We start from the raw sequence: 22,277 nt of genomic DNA, 5'->3' as shown, positions 1-22,277 counted from the left end.
ACTTCACATATAGAAGACATAGTAAATGTTAACTATTAAAGATGTAATCAGACAATCAATCATAAGAAAAAAGAAGGAGCTGGATGAGGAGATAAATAAGAAATGCTTTGACATGCAAAATGTGGTCAAGTACTATAAAGGAAAAGGGTATAAAGTTGAATTTTTGTTGTATAGGAAAGGTACAAGAATACGTCCCATGATTCAAAGAAAAGTGAAGAAAATTAACATGATTAGAGAAAAGATGAGGGAAAGGATATAATGATGATATGGCCAACGCTGTTCCCAAAGAATCCAGAGCAGCTGCAACAAAAGCAAATATTTCATATTCTTATATATTTCCATGTGTGTGCTGTGTGCATGAGTGTGTGTTTCTAATTTCTAAACACAAACATACATGCACACTGCACATGCAAAAAAAAAATAAAAATTTGAAAAAGAAAACACCTATAAACTGAAAAAAGCTCAATCTATGAATTCACTAATTCCAAGACAAAAGAAAAATTCAACTATCTTTTTTTTTTTTTTTTTTTTTTTGAGACCAGTCTTACTCTGTCACCCAGGCTGGAGTGCAGTAGCATGATCTTGGCTCACTGCAACCTCTGCCTCCCGGTTCAAGTGATTCGCCTGCCTCAGCCTCCTGGGTGGCTGGGATTAAAGGCGGCTGCCACCAAGCCCAACTTATTTTTTTTTTTTTTGTAGTTTTAGTAGAAACAGGGTTTTGCCATGTTGCCCAGGCTAATTTCGAACTCCCGAGCTCAGGCAATCTGCCTGCCTCAGCCTCCCAAAGTGCTGGGATTACAGGCGTGAGCCACTGCACCCAGCCAAATTCAACTATTATATTTTTTAAAAGCTGCCTTAAAATTATTAACTGAGAGGTGCTCCTATGTATTTCTAAGAGCTTTATTGAGATATAATTCCATAAAACAAACTGCACATATTCAAAGTATACAATTTAAATTTTGACATATGTCTAACATGTGAAAACACCACCACAATCAGGATAATGAGCACATATATTATTCCCAAATATGTCCTTATCCACTTTGTAATCTCACACTCCCCATTCCACACTGACCCCAGGTAACCACTTATCTACTTTTTGTTACTATTCATTAGTTTGTGCTTCCAGAAATGTATGTTACTGGACATACAGCATGTACTTTTTGTCTAAGTTATTTAACTCATCATTTTGAGATTTGGCAATTTGTGTCTTTTAAGGAATTTGCCCATTTCACTGAAGTTGTAGAATTTATCGGCAGAAAGTCTTCATAATGTTTGCCTACTATCCTTTAATATCCTTAAAATTTGGAGTGATGTATTCTCACTCGTTTTTTTGATTCAATATTGAAATGATGTCTGATCTTACCTTGATATTGGTAATTTGAGTGTTCCTTTTTTCCTTGTTTGACTAGAGGTTTATTAATTTTATTGATCTTCCCAAAAATTCAACCTTTTTGTTTTATTGATTTTCTCTATTGTTTTCTATCTTATTGATTTCTACTCTAATCTTTATTCTCTTTTTTCTACTTTGAACTTAATTTTCTCTTTTTTTTTCTAGTTTCTTAAGATGAAAATGGAAGTCTTTGGTTTGAGAAATTTCTTTTTTTCTAATACACGTGTTAACTGCTATAAATTTCCTAAGTATAGTGTTAGTGTTATCCCATGAATTTGGATGTTTTGACACTTAAATTCAAAGTACTTTCTAATTTCCTTTTTAATTTCTTCTTTGATACAGGAGTTATTTAGAAGTGAGTTATTTAGTTTTCAAATATGTTGAGATTTTTCAAAGATGTTTCTTTTATTGATCTCTAATTCCTTTGTGGTCAGAGCACATACTTTATATAACATTAATTGTTTTACATTTATTGAGATGTGTTTTATGACCCAGAAAATGGTCTATATTGGTAACTGTTTTCTGTGTACTTGAAAATAATATGTACTCTGCTGTTGGTGGTGCAGTGTTCCATAAATGCCAATTATGTCCAGGTAGTTGATCATATAGTTTAAATCATCTATATCCTTAATGATTTCCTGTCTAGTTGTTTTCTCCATTGAGAAAGATATGTTGAAAATTCTGACTATAATTGTGTAATTGTGTGTTTCTCCTATCAATTCCACTGGTTTTTGCTTCATGTATTTTGAAGCTCTGATATTAGTTGTATAAATACTTAGGGTTATTACATCTTCTTGATGAACTGATACCTTAATTATTATGTAATAACTTTCTTTATGCCTGGCAATATTCACTGCTCTGAAATCTACATCTGATATTAATATATCCACAGCAGCTTTCTTCTGACTTGTGTTATCATGGTATATCTTTTCCAGTTCTTTTCCTTTAAACTAATTGTGTCCTTATATTTGAATTGTGTTTCTTGTAAGCAGCATATTGTTTGGTCTTTTCATTTTATTCAGTCTGACAATTTCTGCCTTTTAATTTCATTACTTATACAATTTACAATACAATAAGAGATTTAAGTAATATACCTTTTTCAGCTGTGCCTCAATATCAGCAGAAGATTGGTTCCAGGCCTCCTCATTCACTGCTTGCAAATACCCCATTCACCCCTTGCAAATACCAAAATCCATAGATGTTCAAGTCTCTTTCATAAAATAACATAGTGTTTGCATATAATCTTTATGCATCTTCCTGTATACCTTAAATTATCCCTAGATTACTTATAATACCCAATTAAATGTAAATGCTATATAAATAATTGTACTGTATTTTTATTTGTATTTAATTTTGTATTGTTATTTTTATCAGTTTTTAAGTATTTTTAATCCATTGTTGGTTGAATCCACAGATGCAGAACCCCTAGATACAAAGGGCCAGCTATATTTATCCCTGCAGTTACTATTTCTAGCTCTCTCTCTTCATCTGTTTTTGTACATCCATATTTTGACCTGGCATAATTTTCCTTCAGCCTGAAGGATTTCCTTTAACATTTCTTATAATGTAAGTCTACTGGTGATGAATTGAGCTTTTGAAAATTTTTTTGTATAACCTTCATTTTTGAATAGGTATAGAATTCTAGAATTCATTTTTACTGGGTATAGAATTCTAGGATTACAGTTTTTGCTTTGTTTTCAATACTTTAAAGAAGTTGCTCCACCGGCATCTCATCTGCACAGTTTACAATAAGACATACGCTGTCTTTCTTATTTTCTCTGTACATGTCTTTTTTTACTGGCTGCTTTTAAGATTATCTCATTATCACTACTTTTGAACTATTTGGCTACAATATGCCTTGGTTGTTGCAATGGTTTGAAGGTGTCACCAAAACTCATGTGTTGGAAACTTAATTGGACTCCCAATGCCAGAGTGTTGGGAAGTGTGGCCAAGTAAGAGGTAATTGGGTCATGAGGGCTCCACCCTCATGCAAGGTGTTGTCATCGGAGTGGGGTAGTTGTAGAGGAGGTGGCTTTGTTATAATAGCAAAACCTCCTTCATATGGGCTCTCTTGACCTTCCACATTTTGCCCTTCTGGCATGGAATTACACTCACCAGATGCCAAAGCCATGCTCTTGGACTTCTCAGCCTCCAGAACTGTAAAACAAATAAACTTCTTTTCTTTGTAAATTACACAATCTGTGGCATTCTATTACAGCAGCAGAAAACAGACTAACTTGTTTTTCTCATGTTTCTTGTCCTTGGAATTTTTGAGACACTTGGATCTGGAGGTTATAGTTTTCATTACAAATGAGAAATTTTTAGCCATTATTTCTTCAAATTATTTTTCTTTCCTGCTCTTCTCTCCAGTTTCATACATATTAGATTCTTGAAGCTATTTCACTATTCTCTAATACCCTGTTCATTGTTTAAATTCTTTTTATTTCTCCTTTTATAACCCTTTTACTGAGATAATTTACATACCATAAAATTCACTCTTTAAAATATACAATTAAATAGCTTTTAGTACATTCACAAATTATGTAAACAAACATCATCATTATTTCTAATTCCAGAACATTTTCATCACACCAATAAGAAAACTCATACCCATTAGCAGTCACTCCCAGACCCCCACAGCCACTGGCAACCATTAGTCTACTTTCTATCTCTACTGATTTGTCTATTCTGGATATTTTATAAAAATGGAACGGTACAACATGTGGCCTTTGTGCCTGATTTCCTTCACTTAGCATAATGTTTTCAAGGTATACTCTTGTAGCATGTATCAGTACTTCATTTCTTTTATTGTTGAACAATCCAATGTATGAATATGTAATTTTTATTTATCCTTTCATGAGTTGATAGACATTTGGATTGTTTCTACTTTTGACTATTATAAAAAATGGTGCCACAAACATTTGTGTACAAGCTTTTGTGTGGACATATATTTTCATTTCTCTTGGGTAGAAATCTAAGAGTAGAATTGCTGGGTCATATGGTAACTTCATGTTTTTTTTAACCTTTTGAGGAAGTGCCAAGCTGTTTTCCAAAACAGCTGAAATATTTTACATTTCCATCAGCAGGGTAGGATGGTTCCAATTTCTCCACATCCTCACTAACACTTGTTATTATCTGTCTTTTTTATTATAGCCAACCTATTTGGTGTGAAGTCATATCTAATTGTGGCTATGATTTATGTGACCTTAGTGGTTAATGATCTTCAGCATGTTTCTATGTGCTTATTTCCTGTTTGCATATTTTCTTGGAAGAAAAGTCTATTCCAATCCTTTGAACAGTTTTTAAAAATTCGGTTTTCTTTTTATTAAGTTGTAATAGTTCTTTATAAATTTTGGATGCCAGTCTCTATCAGATATATGACCTGCAAACCTCTTCTGTGGGTTCTATTTTCACTTTCTTGGTAGTATCCTTTGGAGTACAAAAGTTTTTACTTTTAATTAGATTATTTAGAGTCAACGAACATATTAATATGCATCCAATCTCAGAGATTAAAGATAAAGAGAAATAAGATTTTTGTAACTTAGAAGATTGGCAAAGATAAAAATAAGAAAAATTAAATTTATCATTAGCAAAGATTTGAGCACTCTCATAAACTCCTGGTGGGGTTTTAAATTGAACAAGTTTTCCAGAGACTATTTGGCAATGTATCTCAAAATCCCTAAAAAACAAAAATGAAACAAAACAAAAAATCTCTGTATCCTTTGACCCAACAATTCCACTTCTAGAAATGTATCCCAAAGAAAAAGTTGAACAACTTTGCAAAAATGGATTTTATTATTGGAATGTTTATATAACAAGAAATTAGGTGAGTAAAATCTAGCAATAGGAGATTGGTTAAATATATTCTGGTAAGCCATATAATAAGATACTGTGTAATTATTATAAATGACCATTAATTTTTTTTTATTTTTTAAAGACAAGGTCTTACTATGTTTCCCAGGCTAGTCTCAATTCCTGGCCTCAAGCAATTCTCTCATTTTGGCCTCTCAATAAATGATAATTTTCATCAAGTTTCACCACCTATCATGTCCTCAAGGTCCAGATGTAACATAAATGAATGAAAAGGCTCTCTAGAAAATTGGACAGCATATGCCCCTTTTGGAGAGGGCAGTTTCAATTAATTGATGCCAAGCAAGAAAGTATATGTGTGGTGGTTGTGAGGTGGGGGGTGGGAGGTGTCCTGTGTTGTTAGATTATCCAGTATTTTAAAACATGCAGGACACTGAATTGTACGTAACATTTTCTGAATTTCAAAAGCTGTCTATTGCTTAAAGATTTTTTTAAAAAATGTTCAATGGCCAAATAAAACACATCATTTTTGGACTAGATTCAGTTCAAAGGCTTGGAACTCTAATGTAAATACACATTTATTGACACAGAAAGATATCCATAACATATTGTTAAAATTTTAAACACCCTGCTACAAACAGTTTATATAATATCTCAATTTTGTTAAAATACAAGCATATTTACATATATGTATAAACTCTAAACAGTGTCTAAAGGGATATAAATCAAAATGTTATTAGTGGGTAATTTTGCTTTTCTGTTGTATATAGTTCTCTATTTTTGTATTTTTATACTGACCATTAATATTTTATATTAAGAAAATAAATGATACAGTTCTTTGTATCTGTGGTTATAAAGGTAAGAGTTAATAGTCTGGTTTAAAATGTTAAGAATAAACTTAAAATCAAAATCACTAAGTATATAATCTTGCACATGAAATCAGACAGACCCAAGTTCAAAATCAATTATTCCATTTATTACCTCAGTGGCCTTGGGCTTTCTCACCTGTAAAATGCCAGTGATAATACCCGCCATCTCCACCTCAGATCCTATTGGTGATGTAAAAATGAATAAATAAAAATAGAATTAATATCTAAAACACTACGTTCCTAGCATCACCAAATCTAAGTAGATACAAGAGAGAAGGGGGCTTTTTCTACCACAGTTCAAGTCTAGAAAGGAGACAGATGCTCCTCATAGAATGTAACAATGTCATGGAGGCATAATACACAAAAAAAATTGTTTGTTTTTGCTATTCTATCTGGAGGCAGGAACATCACAGGAGACTAGGAGACTTTTCCCTTGCCACCTCCACTCCCAGAATCCAAAGCTCCTTCCTGCTCCACATCTCACTCCCCATCTAGCAAGGACACCCAGTGGAATGAAGCAGAGTATGGCTGACAACCCACTGCCAGAAATAGCATCAGATGAGGCAGAATCCATATTATGTTTTTGAGAATTTTTGGGTGGGTCCTAAGTGTGAGTAGAGCTCTAGGACAAATAAAATAAACTAGAGAAGCTACTTCCAAGGATTGGATTTGACCCTGGAGTAAATAAATGTATAAATATTGTTTGAGAGTTTGTCATCCTTTATCTCCTCTTCCCACCTAACTGTATATCCAGTAAAGACATGGATTTACCAAATAGAATTCAAGTAGATGAAGAGGTACACTAGTAAAATCAACCAATCAGCTGATGTAAGGTGGGTTTTGTTTCTGTCTATAGAACCTCTTTTTCACCACAAAGGGCTTAACACCTGCATTCCACTAGTCCTCCTACCAGCAAGTTAAATATAACACAGGGTAAAGAAATTTTTTCAGGCCATTGTAGTATCATTGGAAACTTGCCTTCAAATGACTTCAGGTACCTCCTCCTCGAGTGCCCAGTTTTAAACCCAGGTAATAATTTCATCATATCTGGTCCATGGAAATAGCAAACTCTTTAAGATATTTTTGATGTAGTAACCCATTTTCATTAGCTTTGCTTTTTCAATTCACAATAAAAGAAAACAATTAGTGTTTTTTTCATATCTTTACTCTTTCAGTAATGTGCAACATAAACATAATAGTGTTAAGAAGTCAGAAATAACACAGAAGCTATAGGAGATGTTTATATTTGCAAAATTTCAACAATTATCTTCTCTAGGTTTCCCCAAATTAGCATATTTGTTAATCAAATTAATTAAGAAGCTTTTCAAAATAAAAGCAATGTTTTAAATAAATATATTCTTTCATAACCATAGAACATTTAGTTCTGTTGGAGGTAACAAACATTACACTCAAGTACTTTATGAAGACATTAGGGTAAAAATTACCTAGATGCAGTTATAAATGTACCCTAATTAGTCATTTCTTTTTGCATGTATGCTTTTCTGTGTGTGTTAGGGTTATATCATAGATGTGTGGTAACTGGTTAGCTCTTAAATTATCACAAAGATATTATCGGACCCACAGAATTTATATCAGCTCAATGTGATGATATGATATTGTTTGGACAATATCTTTAAATTTAAATTTAGTACCCTAAATTACATCCAAACAAAGCCAACACCTCTAAGCTGCCATATCTGTTATAGAAAATGAGTGCTAGACTCTCAGCTTGGAAGAATGAGACCTTCCTACAAATCTCGAAATTATACAACAATATTATTGTCACATCAAAATCCTAATTGCAACAGAGCTTTCAGTGTGTTTCAGAGTACCACACAGGTAGGTATAAATTCACTTATGATCAGCTTTTCTAGTGAAATCATATGTTTAGTAAATGACTACAGAAAACTTCCTAAAAATTGATTTTATTTAATAAATATTTTTTAAAGTTTTCTGACTGAAGAAATGACTTTGCTAATCTTCTTAGAAATTCTCATCATCTGTTTAATCTTTCATTCACTTTTATTTCTACTCTGATTCTTAGGAATTTTTCTAATCTATATTTAATCTACCAAAACATCTATGCTTTGATAAATTTGGCTTCCTTCAATAATAAGCTATGCTAAGATCACTAAATTAAATGTCAAAGGCAGAGAAGTCAAATTAAACACAGCGACGGGTTACAGTAAGTGCTCTTTAGAATTTCAGATTAAAACAATTGTCCCAAAATGATCAAGGAATAACTCACTAAATGAATAATGCAACACAGAATAGATTTTAACAGAATTTCTCTCTCTCTCTGCTACACACACACACACACACACACACACACACACTCTTCCACAGGCATCCACACAGGGGTGTTGACACATGTCTCAGAATTTAAAACACTGATACTAAAGGTTTTAATTTAGATAAATTAACTACTCTGAAATACTGACATTGTGAAAATATCTATGTCCAATACCCCATATAGGGCACCATTTTGTGAACTTATAAAACATTTAAAGAAAGAAAACAAGAATGAGAAACCAGAGTCCTTGATAAGATGGGTGAACGTGCCGATAATGCCCAGAGTCACAGCTTCCCATTCTCCTCACTACATTCCTTCTCCTCTATGGCTTCCAGGCTGCGCTTGCTCTTGGCCTCAGCACTGCTGCTGGGGGCTTTACTCAGTCCACAGGACAGGCATGCCAGCTGGATCTGCTTCATGTTTTCTATAGCTTCATTCTTGGCATTCTTCAACAGATCTCCTTGGCCCTACAAACAGAAAAAAACAGGCATCAAAGAAGACAGTTATGGGCCAGGCATGTGCTGAGTGACATCACTCTATGTTCTTACTGCCCATTGCTGAATAAGGAAACAGACCCAGACCTGCAAGCTCACTTTTCCAGGGTTTAACCCAAGGTTCTTTTCTAACATTATTAAGTGACTTTGCTTGTTAAGCCAAGTACCTCAACCTGAGCCTGACCAGCTGGCTATGCAATTGCTGGCAGTCCGTTGAGATTCCTGTTGTGAGGAATCCTCCTCTTTATGTGCTGAGGACATCAACTCTTCCATCACCATGGTCTGAGACTCTGCACACTGCTGCAATACCTACCCCGCCCAGATCCAGCATTCCTAGTCTTGGGAGAAAACAAGGAAAGAAGCTCTTCCTTAAAGAAGTGAAAATAAAATCTCCCCCTCTGTACAAGAGCTTACAAAGCAAAGTGTCTTCTGTAAAGTAAGTCACGTACCCTTATGCTTGGTGAGCTGGTGTTTAATATACTGGGTCATCCTTGCAATCTGCCTGTTGTTAAATTATCAGTCACCCACATTACTTCTGCCTTTTCCATCATCCTGAAGATGATGTTCCCACCTGGCAGATGGAGAAAAAGAGTCTCCAGAGGCAAAACAAAAAGGAAATGAGGATTGCAGGAACACATTAGCTGTCATTTACATCAGTGCCCAACAGACATCTTTTCCTGCTATTTTTATTTCTTATTTTAGTTCAGTGTTATGAAGATAAAGTGTGTATACTGATACTGGCCCAAGGGCTGAATGACTGAGTGTGGGGAAGCGGGGACAGGTGTCTATGGTGCATAGACAGAGGAAGAAGTAGCTTCTTCCCTCTCCTCTCCATTCTCATGGCAGTGCCTGAAAGTGTGACCTTGAAAGGACAATATGGGTGGATATGGGGTTATGACGATTGCTGGAGCATTATTCTACAAAGCAGAGGCTCAGAGAAAGGATAATTTACCTATTTTATGAAAGGCCAGTAAATGCTTTTTCCTTAGGGTGTATGAAGAAACTTGTATTTTACAAAAGCTTGGAATATTTTATTTCTCAAAACCTAAATATGCACTTGCCAATTCTATCCTCTGTAAAAAATAGATAAATCCTTCTAATAGCAGCTTTTAATTATATGGGATGATTAAATAGTTGGGCTTTGCCTGATGTTTGTGTTAAAGCGAACTTCTCAAGTACATCAATTATGGTATGGGATTTTGGAAGAAGAGTTGGAGGTGGACAGTTTTGCCTTCTCCTGAGGAGAAATGAAGCTGAGCCTGATGAGGTTAATTGACTGGCCCAAGGTCACAGCTGGTTAATCGCTGAGCTGGGACTAAAGTTCAGGCCTTTGGCCTCCTGCATCAATGCTCTATTCCCCACACCATGTTTACAATCTAGTCTGAGACTAAAGACTAGAGATTAGAGCCTAAAGACTCTGTCAGTGAGAGATGTATTTTCTAAAGAAAAAATATTTACTACACCAGCAGACTTTTGGAAGTCTGTTCTTAACACTATAGACATCATGAATGAGTCTGCTCAACAAACCTGCACATTCTGCACATGTAACCCAGAACATAAATTTAAAAAAAAAAGTGAAGTCACATCCACTTTGAAAAGTGCAACTCTTCAGTAACAATAATAACAGACCAACATATGAAGTGCTTGCTCAGTGTGGTCACTCTTTGTGCTTTATACATGTTCATTCAATCATTCATTACAACAGCCCTATGAGATGGGTACTTTCATTATTCTCAATTTACTGATTAAAAAAACTGAGGCCCAGAGCACAGTCACCCTTCCCAAAGTCATACAGCTGCTAAGTGGTAGAGCTGGAGCTTAAAATCCAGCAGCTGGCTCCGGGGTCTGTGGTTTTAACCACTACCTGATAGGCATCTTTTAACAGCAAAGCAGGCACTCTCTGCAGGGCACCCTAGAGACTCCTATTCATTGTTACCCATGGAAGCAACGCAGATAAAAAGAAAAGCATTGCCCATGTGACACAGCCTGACACAATTTAGAGATAGCATCCAGAATCAGGAAGACAGGGCAGAGCAAGAACACACTAGCAGGGACGAGGGTTGGAGCATCTTCAACCAATTTTTATCTGGGCCATTTTCTCTTCTGCAAAAATGATGAAAATATCCTTCAGCCTTCCTCACAGTTCTAAGATTAAAGACAATATGTTGAAGAGCTCTTTATGATTTAAATGATCATAAGTATAGGAATCACAATGCTATAAGGTGATTTGGAAAGTGGTTAACATTATCTGCTACTACATATAATAAGTATCTTGGTACTATCTATATTTTATTAAAAATTTGACTAACATTTAAAATGCATCTACCAGAGTCTGTTTTACAGAGATATGTATAATGTATATGTACTACTATATTTTTAAAGGAATCTTTCCATTTATAAAAAATCTATTAGTAATGAGACTATATCCTCCTTCATTTTCAGAGTATTACTTTTAAGTGTTCCCTTTTCATTTAGTTTTGAAAGTTTCATCAATAATTTTAAAAGCATAGCAGTAGCAAAACTGGCAACTTTCCTAATTGCAAGAGAACAGTGAAACATACAAAAACATCATTTTATCCTACTAACGCATAAAATTCTCACATCCCCTTTTCCCACAGCATGGCATGAAACATATTTTAATAATCCAGAATGTCATCTCATTGGTTCTAAGAGGTGGCATCCAAATGCCAGACTGTGCCATTTCTGGTAAATAGAAGTCAGTCTCTGTAGAAAACAATGGCCAATGGGAGAAAACAGTTTGTACCAGTGCATAACTAACACAACTACATCATCTCCTGATAACCCTGGAGACAACACACACTGGCTGTACCATATAGGCAAAAAAAAAAAAATTGGTAAACTATTAACTAATAAAAGAAGCAAAACTGAAAGGCTGTGTTGTGAAGAGTGTACATTGAAACATGATATAAACTTCTGTTTTCTCTTTTTTTATGAAGGAAGAATAGCAGTCATCTTTCTGTTCTGTGGTTCCAGGAATCACAACCTGCATCTCTTCTTTGGGTCTTCCTAATCAAGGCATCAGAATCAGAAAAGACACATTCTGGTGAAAATTGTAGAGGGTGAATTTGATTGTTAACAACCACCACCCTGGCATTTTCCCTTGGCATGCTGACTTTTTTCCCATTTTATATGCAGTAATTTTCCCTAATCATCTAGCAATCTCTTTCTCTCTACTCTGTCACAAACACCCCCAAACTTCTCTTAACCAGCCAGCTTATACCAGATCTCCCTCTAAACGTCTTTGTCCTGTGTATCATTTCCTCCAAAATATACTAGGTACAGCAGGTGTCCCCAACCCTGGGGCCATGGACTGATACCAGTCCCTGTGACCTGTGAGGAACCAGGCTGCACAGCAGGACGTGAGCAGTGGGTGAGTGAGCATTACTGCCTGAGCTCCCACCCCTGTCACATCAGCAGCGACATTAGATTCTCAGGAGTGTGAACCCTATTGTGAACTGAGCCTGCAAGGGATCTAGGTTGTGTATTCCTTATGAGAATCTAATGCCTGTTGATCTGAGGTTGATCCAGTTTCATCCCAAAAACCACCTCCCGACACCCGCCATGGTATTCAGGTCAGCCAAGCCATTTAAAGGTATTCGTCTATAGTATATATTTAAAGAGTAACCTAACAAGTCATCCTTAAGAAAGTGTTTTAATCTTATTCTCCCTAAACAGAGGTCTTAAGGGAAGAGGAGGAACCCCAGGAGAATTCATTTTATTTGGTGATATAGAAATGGAAACACCTTTTGTATACTAAAATAAGTTTAGGATTGTTATGGCATGAAATGCAGAATTAATGTACAAGTTGACCACTGAACACTCAACTTGAAAAAAAAATGTCAAGCTGCTGCCGGCATTTCTATACTAGCAATCTCATGGGGATTTGAAGTATCCTCTGGTACTGGGGATCCTTCAGGAAAAAAAAAAAAAAAGATAAGGATGCTTTAACTCAAAGGAAAGTGAGGGTAATAGAGAGCGCCTCAAGTAGACTGATGCTGGTGGGACAACAAGACTAATAGAAGTCCCAAGAGCAATGGCCACCATTTAGCCTCCACAGTGATTTGGCTTCTGAATGTAAGGTTCCATTGGCAGGTCCAACACATTTAGAAAGTAACATGGACTCATGCAAAGCCACAGAGATCATTATAGAAATTCTGAATTTAAAAATGAGTGATAATTAGTGAATATTTAAAAAACAAACATTAAGCATTCCTTATTAAATCTTTCCAACTGCATTAAATTATAATTAAAGTACATTATCTAGAAATCAGGAAATAACTGATGCAATTTAGATTGCAAATTGGGCTGCCGTGCATTGCTGTGGTGATATATCACCACAATTTTGATTACTACTAATAAATTTACTACTGACAAGAAATATTGTCACAACACTAAACAGCAGCTAACATTTACTGAACACTTAATATACTAAACGTAAACCAGTTCAAATACATCTCATTATATCCTAACCATAAAATAGGGTAGAATTCTAAATATAAATTATCTTTTAGTTATATATCTTATAACCCATCAAAAGATATTTAGGATTTCTGTTACTTCCATTTTTACCAAAAAATGCAGTCCTCCCCCCACCAATGAAAATGGTTTTGACTACAGTCTGGCAGAATTATTCACAAAAGACATCCCAGGCTCCTTCACACCCACTTTTCCCATGAACCGCACTATCCCTTGTGATATTAGTACACAAAAGAGCAGGAGAACATCATAACTAGTGTTCTCATCACGTGTAAAGGAAATGAGTGGGTTGTTTCAGAGCACACCACAAATATTTAAAGCAGCTAATTGGGACTCTGGGAATAGGAAAACCCTCACATATACAAAACTACACACATAAACAAATGCAGCTCTGTCTCCAAGTCAACTCGTGTGAGTATTTTTGAGCCCACACTCATCAGCAGACTGGGTTTTCTGATATTCTTTTATCCATGGGAGAGTCCATACCCACAGTAGAATCACCCTTGGACAGTGCTGCAGTAGAAACCAGTCACAGACATCATAGTGGGATGAGTAGTTATTTATTTGGTCCATTGATGGACCATATTGTGGAGGGCTGTGCACAACTGCCATCTTACTAATTCAAAAACCATCCTTTGGGACTCTATCATTTAAGAAGTTTAATCCTTTGCTCTGAAGAGGTAAAACAACTGCTACAATGTCCTTCATTTGAGAAATTAAAACAACAGATCAAAAATGTTTTGATGTCATGTTAGACTTTTTTTTTTTTTTTTTGATGTTACACTCTTGGTATGTTACGCTGTTTGGAAAACTGGGTGAAACTATTCAAAGATGGCCTGGAATTCTTGCTCTCTAGAATGAAGGCCTATCTGTGTAGGAATTATATACAAGATGTTAACAAGAGTTAAAAGGCACAAAGGTGCAGCTATTAGGAAATTGCATATAAAATAACTTAATTTTGCACAAAAAATAGAAGTGTCCACTGCACTAAGTTATCAATGCTCAGATTTACTGTTTTGCAACACCTCAGCAACCAAATATTTCAACTGCATTCTACTTGCTATTTAAAAAGTTAAATTTTTACTCCATGAACACTCGAGAAATATGGATGAATAGTCGTAGAGTAGTTCTGTTCTAACAGTCTTGGCTGAATGAAGCTTTATCTGTTATTCTTCTGAAACTCTAAACACAAAACAAATGAAACTCTGCTTTTCAAATCTTTATTATATAATGCAATAAAAATAATCTGTACAGGAACATGAAGAGAATTACACTGGACATGCTCACCTGAGACATTAGATTTTGTCACTGTATATAAAGTTAATTTTTTAATTAGTTATGTAAAGGATGTATTTTAGGATTGGTCACAGACTGATTAATTGAATACTTCTGAAAACTATGGAAACTGAATATAAATAAATCTTTTTAGTTCCTGAGAATCTAATTCTCAAGAAAAAATAATTTATAAAGTATAGAAGACACTTTAAAGAAATGTTAAGAATAATTTAATGCCAAAGGGTCCACAGAAAATTGTAAAATGCAGCAGATGACATGTTTAATAAGCCATATGAAAGGCTCAAAAAATTTTGAAATCATACTCTGTTAAAATTCAACATAATGAAAATTAAATTTGAAAGTTAAATTTGAAAGATCTTCTTTTACCACATTTCTTTCTCAAATAACACCTGCATTGTTACAATAGCTTTCTTATCAAGCTTTCTTTGTTACAATAGCTTTATTTATCAAGAAGTCTTGGTTAACTTGAATGTTGAAGAAATGAAGGACCCTAGTTACTTCAAAATAGTAATTAACTGCATTTTAAGCAGAAAACCTTTGTATTAGCCATGTTTTTTAAAATAGTTTTAATATAAGGAGACAATTTTATGTTCTTGTATATATAGAATTCTACATATAAGTGAAGTCTTTCAACATTATTTAAACACTACTCACTAATAATAATATAATAAAAAAACCATTAATAATCCAGTGGCAACAATGCTGACAATAGGTCCTGTTACTGGTGGAAAACATCTGTATCACTCAATAAAACCCACTGCATTGAGATGCACTTGTTGACCACAGCTTAAAAAAGAAGTATGGGCCAGGCACGGCCAACATGGTGAAACTCCGTCTCTACTAAAAGAACAAAAATTAGCTGGGTGTGTTGTTAGGCGCCTGTAATCCCAGCTACTCAGGAGGCTGAGGCAGGAAAATTGCTTGAACCCGGGAGGTGGAGGCTGCATTGAGCCAAGATCGCACCACTGCCCTCCAGCCTGGGTGACAGAGCATGGCTCCATCTCGGGGGAAAAAAAAAAAGTATGAAATTTAATGTTTCAAATTCTCATTTATTGTCCCTGTTATACCTTGTTCAAAGCTATGTGTATGTGAACTGAGATACACCCATCTCTTCCCTGTGCTTTGGAAACAATGGTGGTCTCTCTTAGCTATTAATGAGGACTTGCACCTTAGTTTTCATTTTATTCACTTATCCAGCAAACAAATACTTATTAAACAATTACTGTATACCAGACTTTGGCCTGAGGTTCTCAATCTATCAAAACCAACCCTTTGAAACAAATATTTTGTAAGGCTTTCTTTATTTTCATAAACTTAAATTCATAGATAATATAACCTATTTATGTATCATTAAAATAAAGTAAATATAATACCCTAGCTGTAATATAAAGGAGAAAAAGGGAATGGTCATTTAAAATAAAATAACATGTATTGCCATATGTGAATGCTCAGGCAGGCACACCAGAAACCTGAAGTAGGCAGATGCCTGTACTTAATATGAATGCAATTAGATATGAAAGAGAAATAAGATCAGATGCCATTCCACTCAAAAAATACATATTTAATGGAAAATGATAATGCAAATGTAGAGACAGACACTAGTATGAAAACAAATAATGGCAATAGACTAGTTGTATTTGCATAGAATAAAAGAAGGAAAGAAACAACCTCAATTAAGGTCGGCATAACATGCCAAGACAAATACAAACCTTCACTGTGGAAAGAAAAAGCTGATAATCCCATAAATGAGGAAGTAAATAATGTCCATACACCACATCAAAACTGCCAAGTCTTTTTTTTTTATTTTGAGACGGAGTTTTGCTCTTGTTGCCCAGGCTGGAGTGCAATGGTGCGATCTTGGCTCACAGCAACCTCCACATCCTGGGTTCAAGCTATTCTCCTGCCTCAGCCTCCTGAGTAGCTGGGATTACAGGTACGGGCCACCAGACCCAGTTAATTTTGGATTTTTAGTAGAGATGGAGTTTCTCCATGTTAGTCAGGCTGGTCTCAAACTCCTGACCTCAGGTGATCCACCTGCCTTGGCCTCCCAAAGTTCTGGGATTACAGGTGTGAGCCACCACGCCCAGCAAAACTGCCAAATCTTTAAAAGTACTGCAAAGGTCATTGTTCTTGTGATTGATAATACCAGCTGATACTTTGTGGGACCCAGGCGGATACCTACCACGGATTATCAATAATAAAAAATAAGGTATCAGGTTAAAACCATTATCTGACTTCCCAATTTGTTCCAATATTACTGTGTAGCAATTATATGATCAAGTGGACAAAATGCCCAAGGTGAGTAAATTATTCAATAATTTGGAAACAATGTCTTTATTTCATTTAGACTTACCTCTGAATAACTACCTTTTACTCAAGTACTGGCCTTCAAACAAATTCTTGTAAAAAATAATAATAATTAATTAATATCATATACTAAAGTATTCTGATTTGTATTTTAGAGGGTGATATGGTTTGGCTCTGTGTCCCCACCCAAATCTCATGTTGAATTGTAAACCCCGGTGTTGCAGGAGGGGATTTGGTGGGAGGTGAATGGATCAAAGGGGCAGATTTCCTCCTTGTTGTTCTTGTGATAGTAAGTTCTCAGGAGATCTGGTTGTTTGAAAGTGTGTAGCACTTCCCCTTAGCTGTTTCTCTTTCCTGCCACCATGTGAAGATGTGCTTGTTTCCCTTTTGCCTTATGCCATGACTGTAAGTTCACTGAGGCCTCCCCAGCCATGCCTCCTGTACAGCATGAAGGACTGAGAAAACAAAACAAAACAAAACAAAACAAAACAAAAAAACCTCTTTTCTTTATAAATTACCCAGTCTCACGTAGTTCTTTACAGCAGTATGACAACTGACTAATACAGAGGGTTTACTCAGGCAGGACTTAACAGAAATCTTGCAGGACACAGGACATTTTTCATCATGTTGTACTGCCCTGCCCAGAGCATGACATCAAATATTCCTGTCTGTTTCCACTAAATGCCAGGAGAATCCTCCCAATCACCTCTACAACTTCCCAGAACACAGCCTAGGTGGCAGTACTGCAACCAGTGAGAATCACCAGGCTGGACTCTGGGGGTTACAAAAGTGAGCACAGACATCACCCCTGCCCCTACGGAACCTAAGTCTAGTGTGGGATACAGGTATATATAAAATAACCACAAAAATAAAGTTATATCTAACCTTAAATTATGCTAAGTACTTGAGGGGAAAGAATGTATTGCTGTGAGGACTAGGAGATTAGACAAGCTTCCCCATAAAAAGTAACAAGAAAGCAATGATTTGCAAGATGAGCAGGAATCTTCATTTATTTCTTGGCATCTTATGATCAGTGAAACACAGTACAAGGATTTTTTTATGTTTGCCTGGAGGAGAGGCAAGAATCCTCCTCCAGTCTTACAGATACAGATATACATGGTATAGGAGAGTGTTCTGGAAGGTTACCGCCTTTATGGCACAGCACCAAATTGCCTAATACATTCCATTTTTCCTTACGTTTTCTCTGTTTAGGATTTATTTTGTTTCCTTGACATTTATACTGAAAGAAACACTGAAAGTGGAAAACAATAAAGTGTCATTTAGTGACAGTATCACTGAGTTCTGCTAAATAACCGTTCTTAGTAATTATTTCAAATTTTCGAGCCATTCGAAGGACTCCTTTTATAACCTTCAGGTGAATAAATGGACACAGGAAAGCTAAAAAAATACATTGCCCAGGTTCACACGAGAAATAAGTGTGAAGAAAATAACTAATAATGCCGGCTTCCCAGGCCAAGAGTTGTTTTTCTTAATCTCTATATTGTTTATTTGTTTTTTTGTGTTTTTTTATTTAATTTAGGTACATTACATGATATGGTGCACATGTCATCAAATAGATCTATTTGATCAAATAGAAAAGAAAAACTAGCTTAAGACTTCTTTGGTTTATAAAAGAATTTCTTGATAGAACTTCACGAATGTCCCAGACATAAATACTATCCTTGTGCTGATATTTTGATTTCTAACTTTTGTCTTCAGTGTGGGTACAGGGTTTGGAAGCATTTAATAATTTTAATCTGAGCCAGATTTTCGGAAAACTGAAATACAAAAGCAATGATAGAGGATTCATGAGTGGGATAAGTGCTGGAAAAAAGGACTGGTTTTCACTTCAAAGGTATCGTCATAAGCCCTGATGGATCAGATCCAAAAAGAAGATTATTAATGAATCATATTCATGACAGGCATCCGCTGAACGTTTTGAAGGATGCTACTAATGTGAGGCCTCATCAGTCAATTCTCAGGGCCCCTGTACCGATTTCTCCTTGCAGCACCCATGAGCCCCCACAAGCCTTCCACATAAGCTGGCTGCCCAAGATGGCAGAACACACAAGCTGAGGAGTGGAACCCCAGGAGTGATGAAGGAATAAATCTGATTCTAAGGATTCCTCATTTCTCTCATAGAATAACAATCTAGACTAGAGACTTTGAATCGTAACCATATCGCCATTCTTATAAGTGAATTTACAGCATAAGCTCCACTCTTACTGTACCTGGGCTCAAATCCTGGCTCCAAGACTTACTAGCTTTTTGACCTTGGGCAAGATCACTGGGTGCCTCAGTTTCCTCATCCATAAAATGGCTATAATAATTGTACTCACCTCATAGATTTTTTGTGAGATTAAGAGAGACAATACCTCTAAAATCTTTAGAACAATGCCTGCCATACCTGGAAAACTCTAATGATCGTTAGCAATTATTATTCTATTATATAAACAGAAATAACAATGTTGTAGATAAGTCCACTGTCCTTTGCCTCATAAAAATGTGAGGAAACAAAAACATCTTGAAACTTAAAAAGACAAGTTGACAAAGTGGAGAGAATAAAATGCGACAATAAAAGCCAGGATTGCATTACGCATTAGTCCAAAAAAAGACCCCATGTTTAAAATAAAAATGACAATTGCACTAATGTGGCAACTTTCCTTGGGGGACCCCAAAAGGCCTCATCCTCCCCTCTCAAAAGCTTATTTTCTTACTCATAATTTAGAGGCTACAACATTGTTCAGTGTCAAACACCAAAGCGTTGCTCACTATTGGAATAAAAAATGTAAAACAGCTGTTTCATTTAAGCCAGCAGAGAAGGTAAAAATGAGCTGAAATCATTTGTCACTAAAAGAAATTAATGCCAAACATTATCTTTTGTGACAGACCTGTTTTATTTCTGAAGATACCATAAGATAGGTTCCTACGGGGGTGCTCTGTTTAAGAAGCCATCTGTCTGCTTTGGGCAAATGACTGCAAGCCTAATCCACTTACAGAAAATGTCAACAAAATTGCTTCAACACCAGTGAGCTGAATAATAGAAAACCCCAAGCTAAACTTTAAAAATATGATTCAACTGCAGGAAGCCTTATGAATTTAGGTTTGTGTGATGATACTGGTATTCTAAGAATTTTCTTGCAGTCATTTTGACAAAAGAACCATTCAATAAAATAATAGCAGTCACTGCTTGTTTATTCCCTTGCTCTCTGCTCTTTCCTTCCCATTATTGTGATCATCTCCCTCTGTGTCAACAGAACTAATAGGATAGGACAGAATATTAATGTCAATCTTTAGCAAGGTGATGAAGGTAATTAATTGCATTTCAAATGAAATTTAGTAACAGATCGTGATTAGCACAATAAACAAACACTGTTTAAAAGTTCCAACATCTCAAATTAACTTTCCATGGATAATAAATGACCCTGAGATCTGAATTCATACTACCGCCATGAGTGTCATAAGCCGAATACAGAAGGAACTTCTATAGAAATCTCTACCTGACCAATTTTCAACCCTACACAAAAGATTTTTCAACCCTACACAAAAGTTGAATGAGTAGCATCCATATTTCCCAATTTTTCAGATTGTGTCGTGTTGGCTTGATCAACTTATCTATCCTCATCTATCCAACAATGTATACTTCACCCTAAATACCTCACTGTGCAGACCACGAAAATGAGGACATTCTACATAACTACAATACTCTTATTAACCCCAAAGAAATTAACATTCACTCAGGAATTGCATCTGATATACAGTACATATTAAATTTCCCCAGTTGTCCCAAAACATCTTATTACTTTTTTAAAAATCCAGAATCCAAACACACATTAATTACTAGCATCATTGAAAATAGCAGCTCAGTTACGTGAAGTTAGAGTAAAAGCATGAGTGAGGGAGAGTGTATTGGGAAACGGAACAGCAAATTCACAGCAGTAAATACCACTCACTCAGAAAGACAAACATTTCCACAGCTTCACTCCTGTTGACTTTATGGAATATGCACCATTAAATCATCACATGCACTTGTCAAAACATTTCTTCTAAATGTCAAATACCATCACTCTTACATTCTTATTTTTAAATCAACTTTATAAGTATATATGCCTGGAAAAAATTCACCATACATTCACCAAACCCATTCAACTTTGTGAGTGTCATGATAAGGCCTCCCTAATCCTTCCTATCCAGATTTCTTCCCAGAATATCTTACTGTGAAAATCAAACTATCAGTATCTAGTGGGAGAGGACACTCATATTCAATTCCTTAATATGTCAGTAGTCGAGATTTCTTAGAACTTTGAATATGTGGACCCCCCCCCAAAAAAAACACATTTTTAAAGAAACTTTAAATTATCACCATGTAGAGAATCCAGAAGTTTGTCAGGCCTTATGCAATGCTGTCCATGTCCACAGACCTCTGGTAAAGAAAACAGCCCCAGGCTGACCTTGAGTTGGAATGGCCCTGCTCTGCAAGGTAAGAACCAACCACCCCAGCCAAAACTGGTTGGACCAAGGATTCACCACAGCCCAAGTGTGGCCAATCAGTAGCTGACCAGTGACCTATGAGATGTCCTGATGCCAGGCAGTAATGACAGCAATCAGACAAACCAATTGGATTAACTCTTTCCGAGACTGAAACTGAAAAATTCTAAGAGTCTTAGTTGGTTGTGAACAGAATGAAGTGCTAGAAAATATAGAGAGGAAAAAAAGACCAGCAGAGCTGAGCCCCTGTAAGGCCACAGCACTAGAGTGAAAATCTACAATTCTTGCTCTTAAGGCAAGGAAAGGGGAAATGGAAAACGAAAAGATAACACAGTCCTCTAAAGCCTGCTTCAAATGTGAAGGATCTTCTAGCCTGAGATTCCATGAGGCTGCCCATTCAGTGGGTCCTCTTCTTTCTAGGAGATGTGTTCCCTGCATTGTCACATGCAGTCTCACTTCAAGAAGCCTGAATGAGTCCCGTTTTATTTTAAATGAGAAATGACAGGCCTGCTACAATTTTAACCACATCATTTGATTGCTTGATAACCAAGGCAAAATAGAGTTTAAACCATGTCCTGGCTAAGGCTTTCAAGCTTCTTGCAGAGAAAACCAGAATCAGTCAAAAGGATAGAAAGAATAGGGGTTATGGCTGATGTCTGCAGTGGGAAGAATGATTAATAAGTTATGAATTGACTTTGTGACTTTGGAAATGTCCCTAACTCCTGTGGGCAGCAGTTTCCTTTTCTCCAAAACATGGGGATTTGATGAGACGTTCTTTGATTTGACCTCGTATGCTAAATGTCTACTGTTTATTAATTGGGGCTCAGGTT

The 22,277-nt window shown here is 35.9% G+C and overlaps 1 protein-coding gene across 2 annotated transcripts in view; it reads right to left on the bottom strand.

Moving 5' to 3' along the window:
• Positions 1 to 886: 886 nt before the first annotated feature.
• PLCL1 (phospholipase C like 1 (inactive)) overlaps positions 887 to 22,277 on the bottom strand; it is a 344,844-nt gene continuing 323,453 nt past the window's right edge. For both annotated transcript variants that reach the window (XM_004033007.5, XM_055379335.2), the window contains one exon: positions 887 to 8,832. In XM_004033007.5, coding sequence (XP_004033055.2) covers positions 8,650 to 8,832 — 183 coding nt within the window. In that variant the 3' untranslated portion in view covers positions 887 to 8,649. The remainder of the gene's footprint in view (positions 8,833 to 22,277) is intronic.

Source organism: Gorilla gorilla, chromosome 11, assembly GCF_029281585.2.
Source record: "Gorilla gorilla gorilla isolate KB3781 chromosome 11, NHGRI_mGorGor1-v2.1_pri, whole genome shotgun sequence".
NCBI lineage: Eukaryota > Metazoa > Chordata > Mammalia > Primates > Hominidae > Gorilla > Gorilla gorilla.
This window is presented reverse-complemented; position numbering and strand designations above follow the sequence as displayed.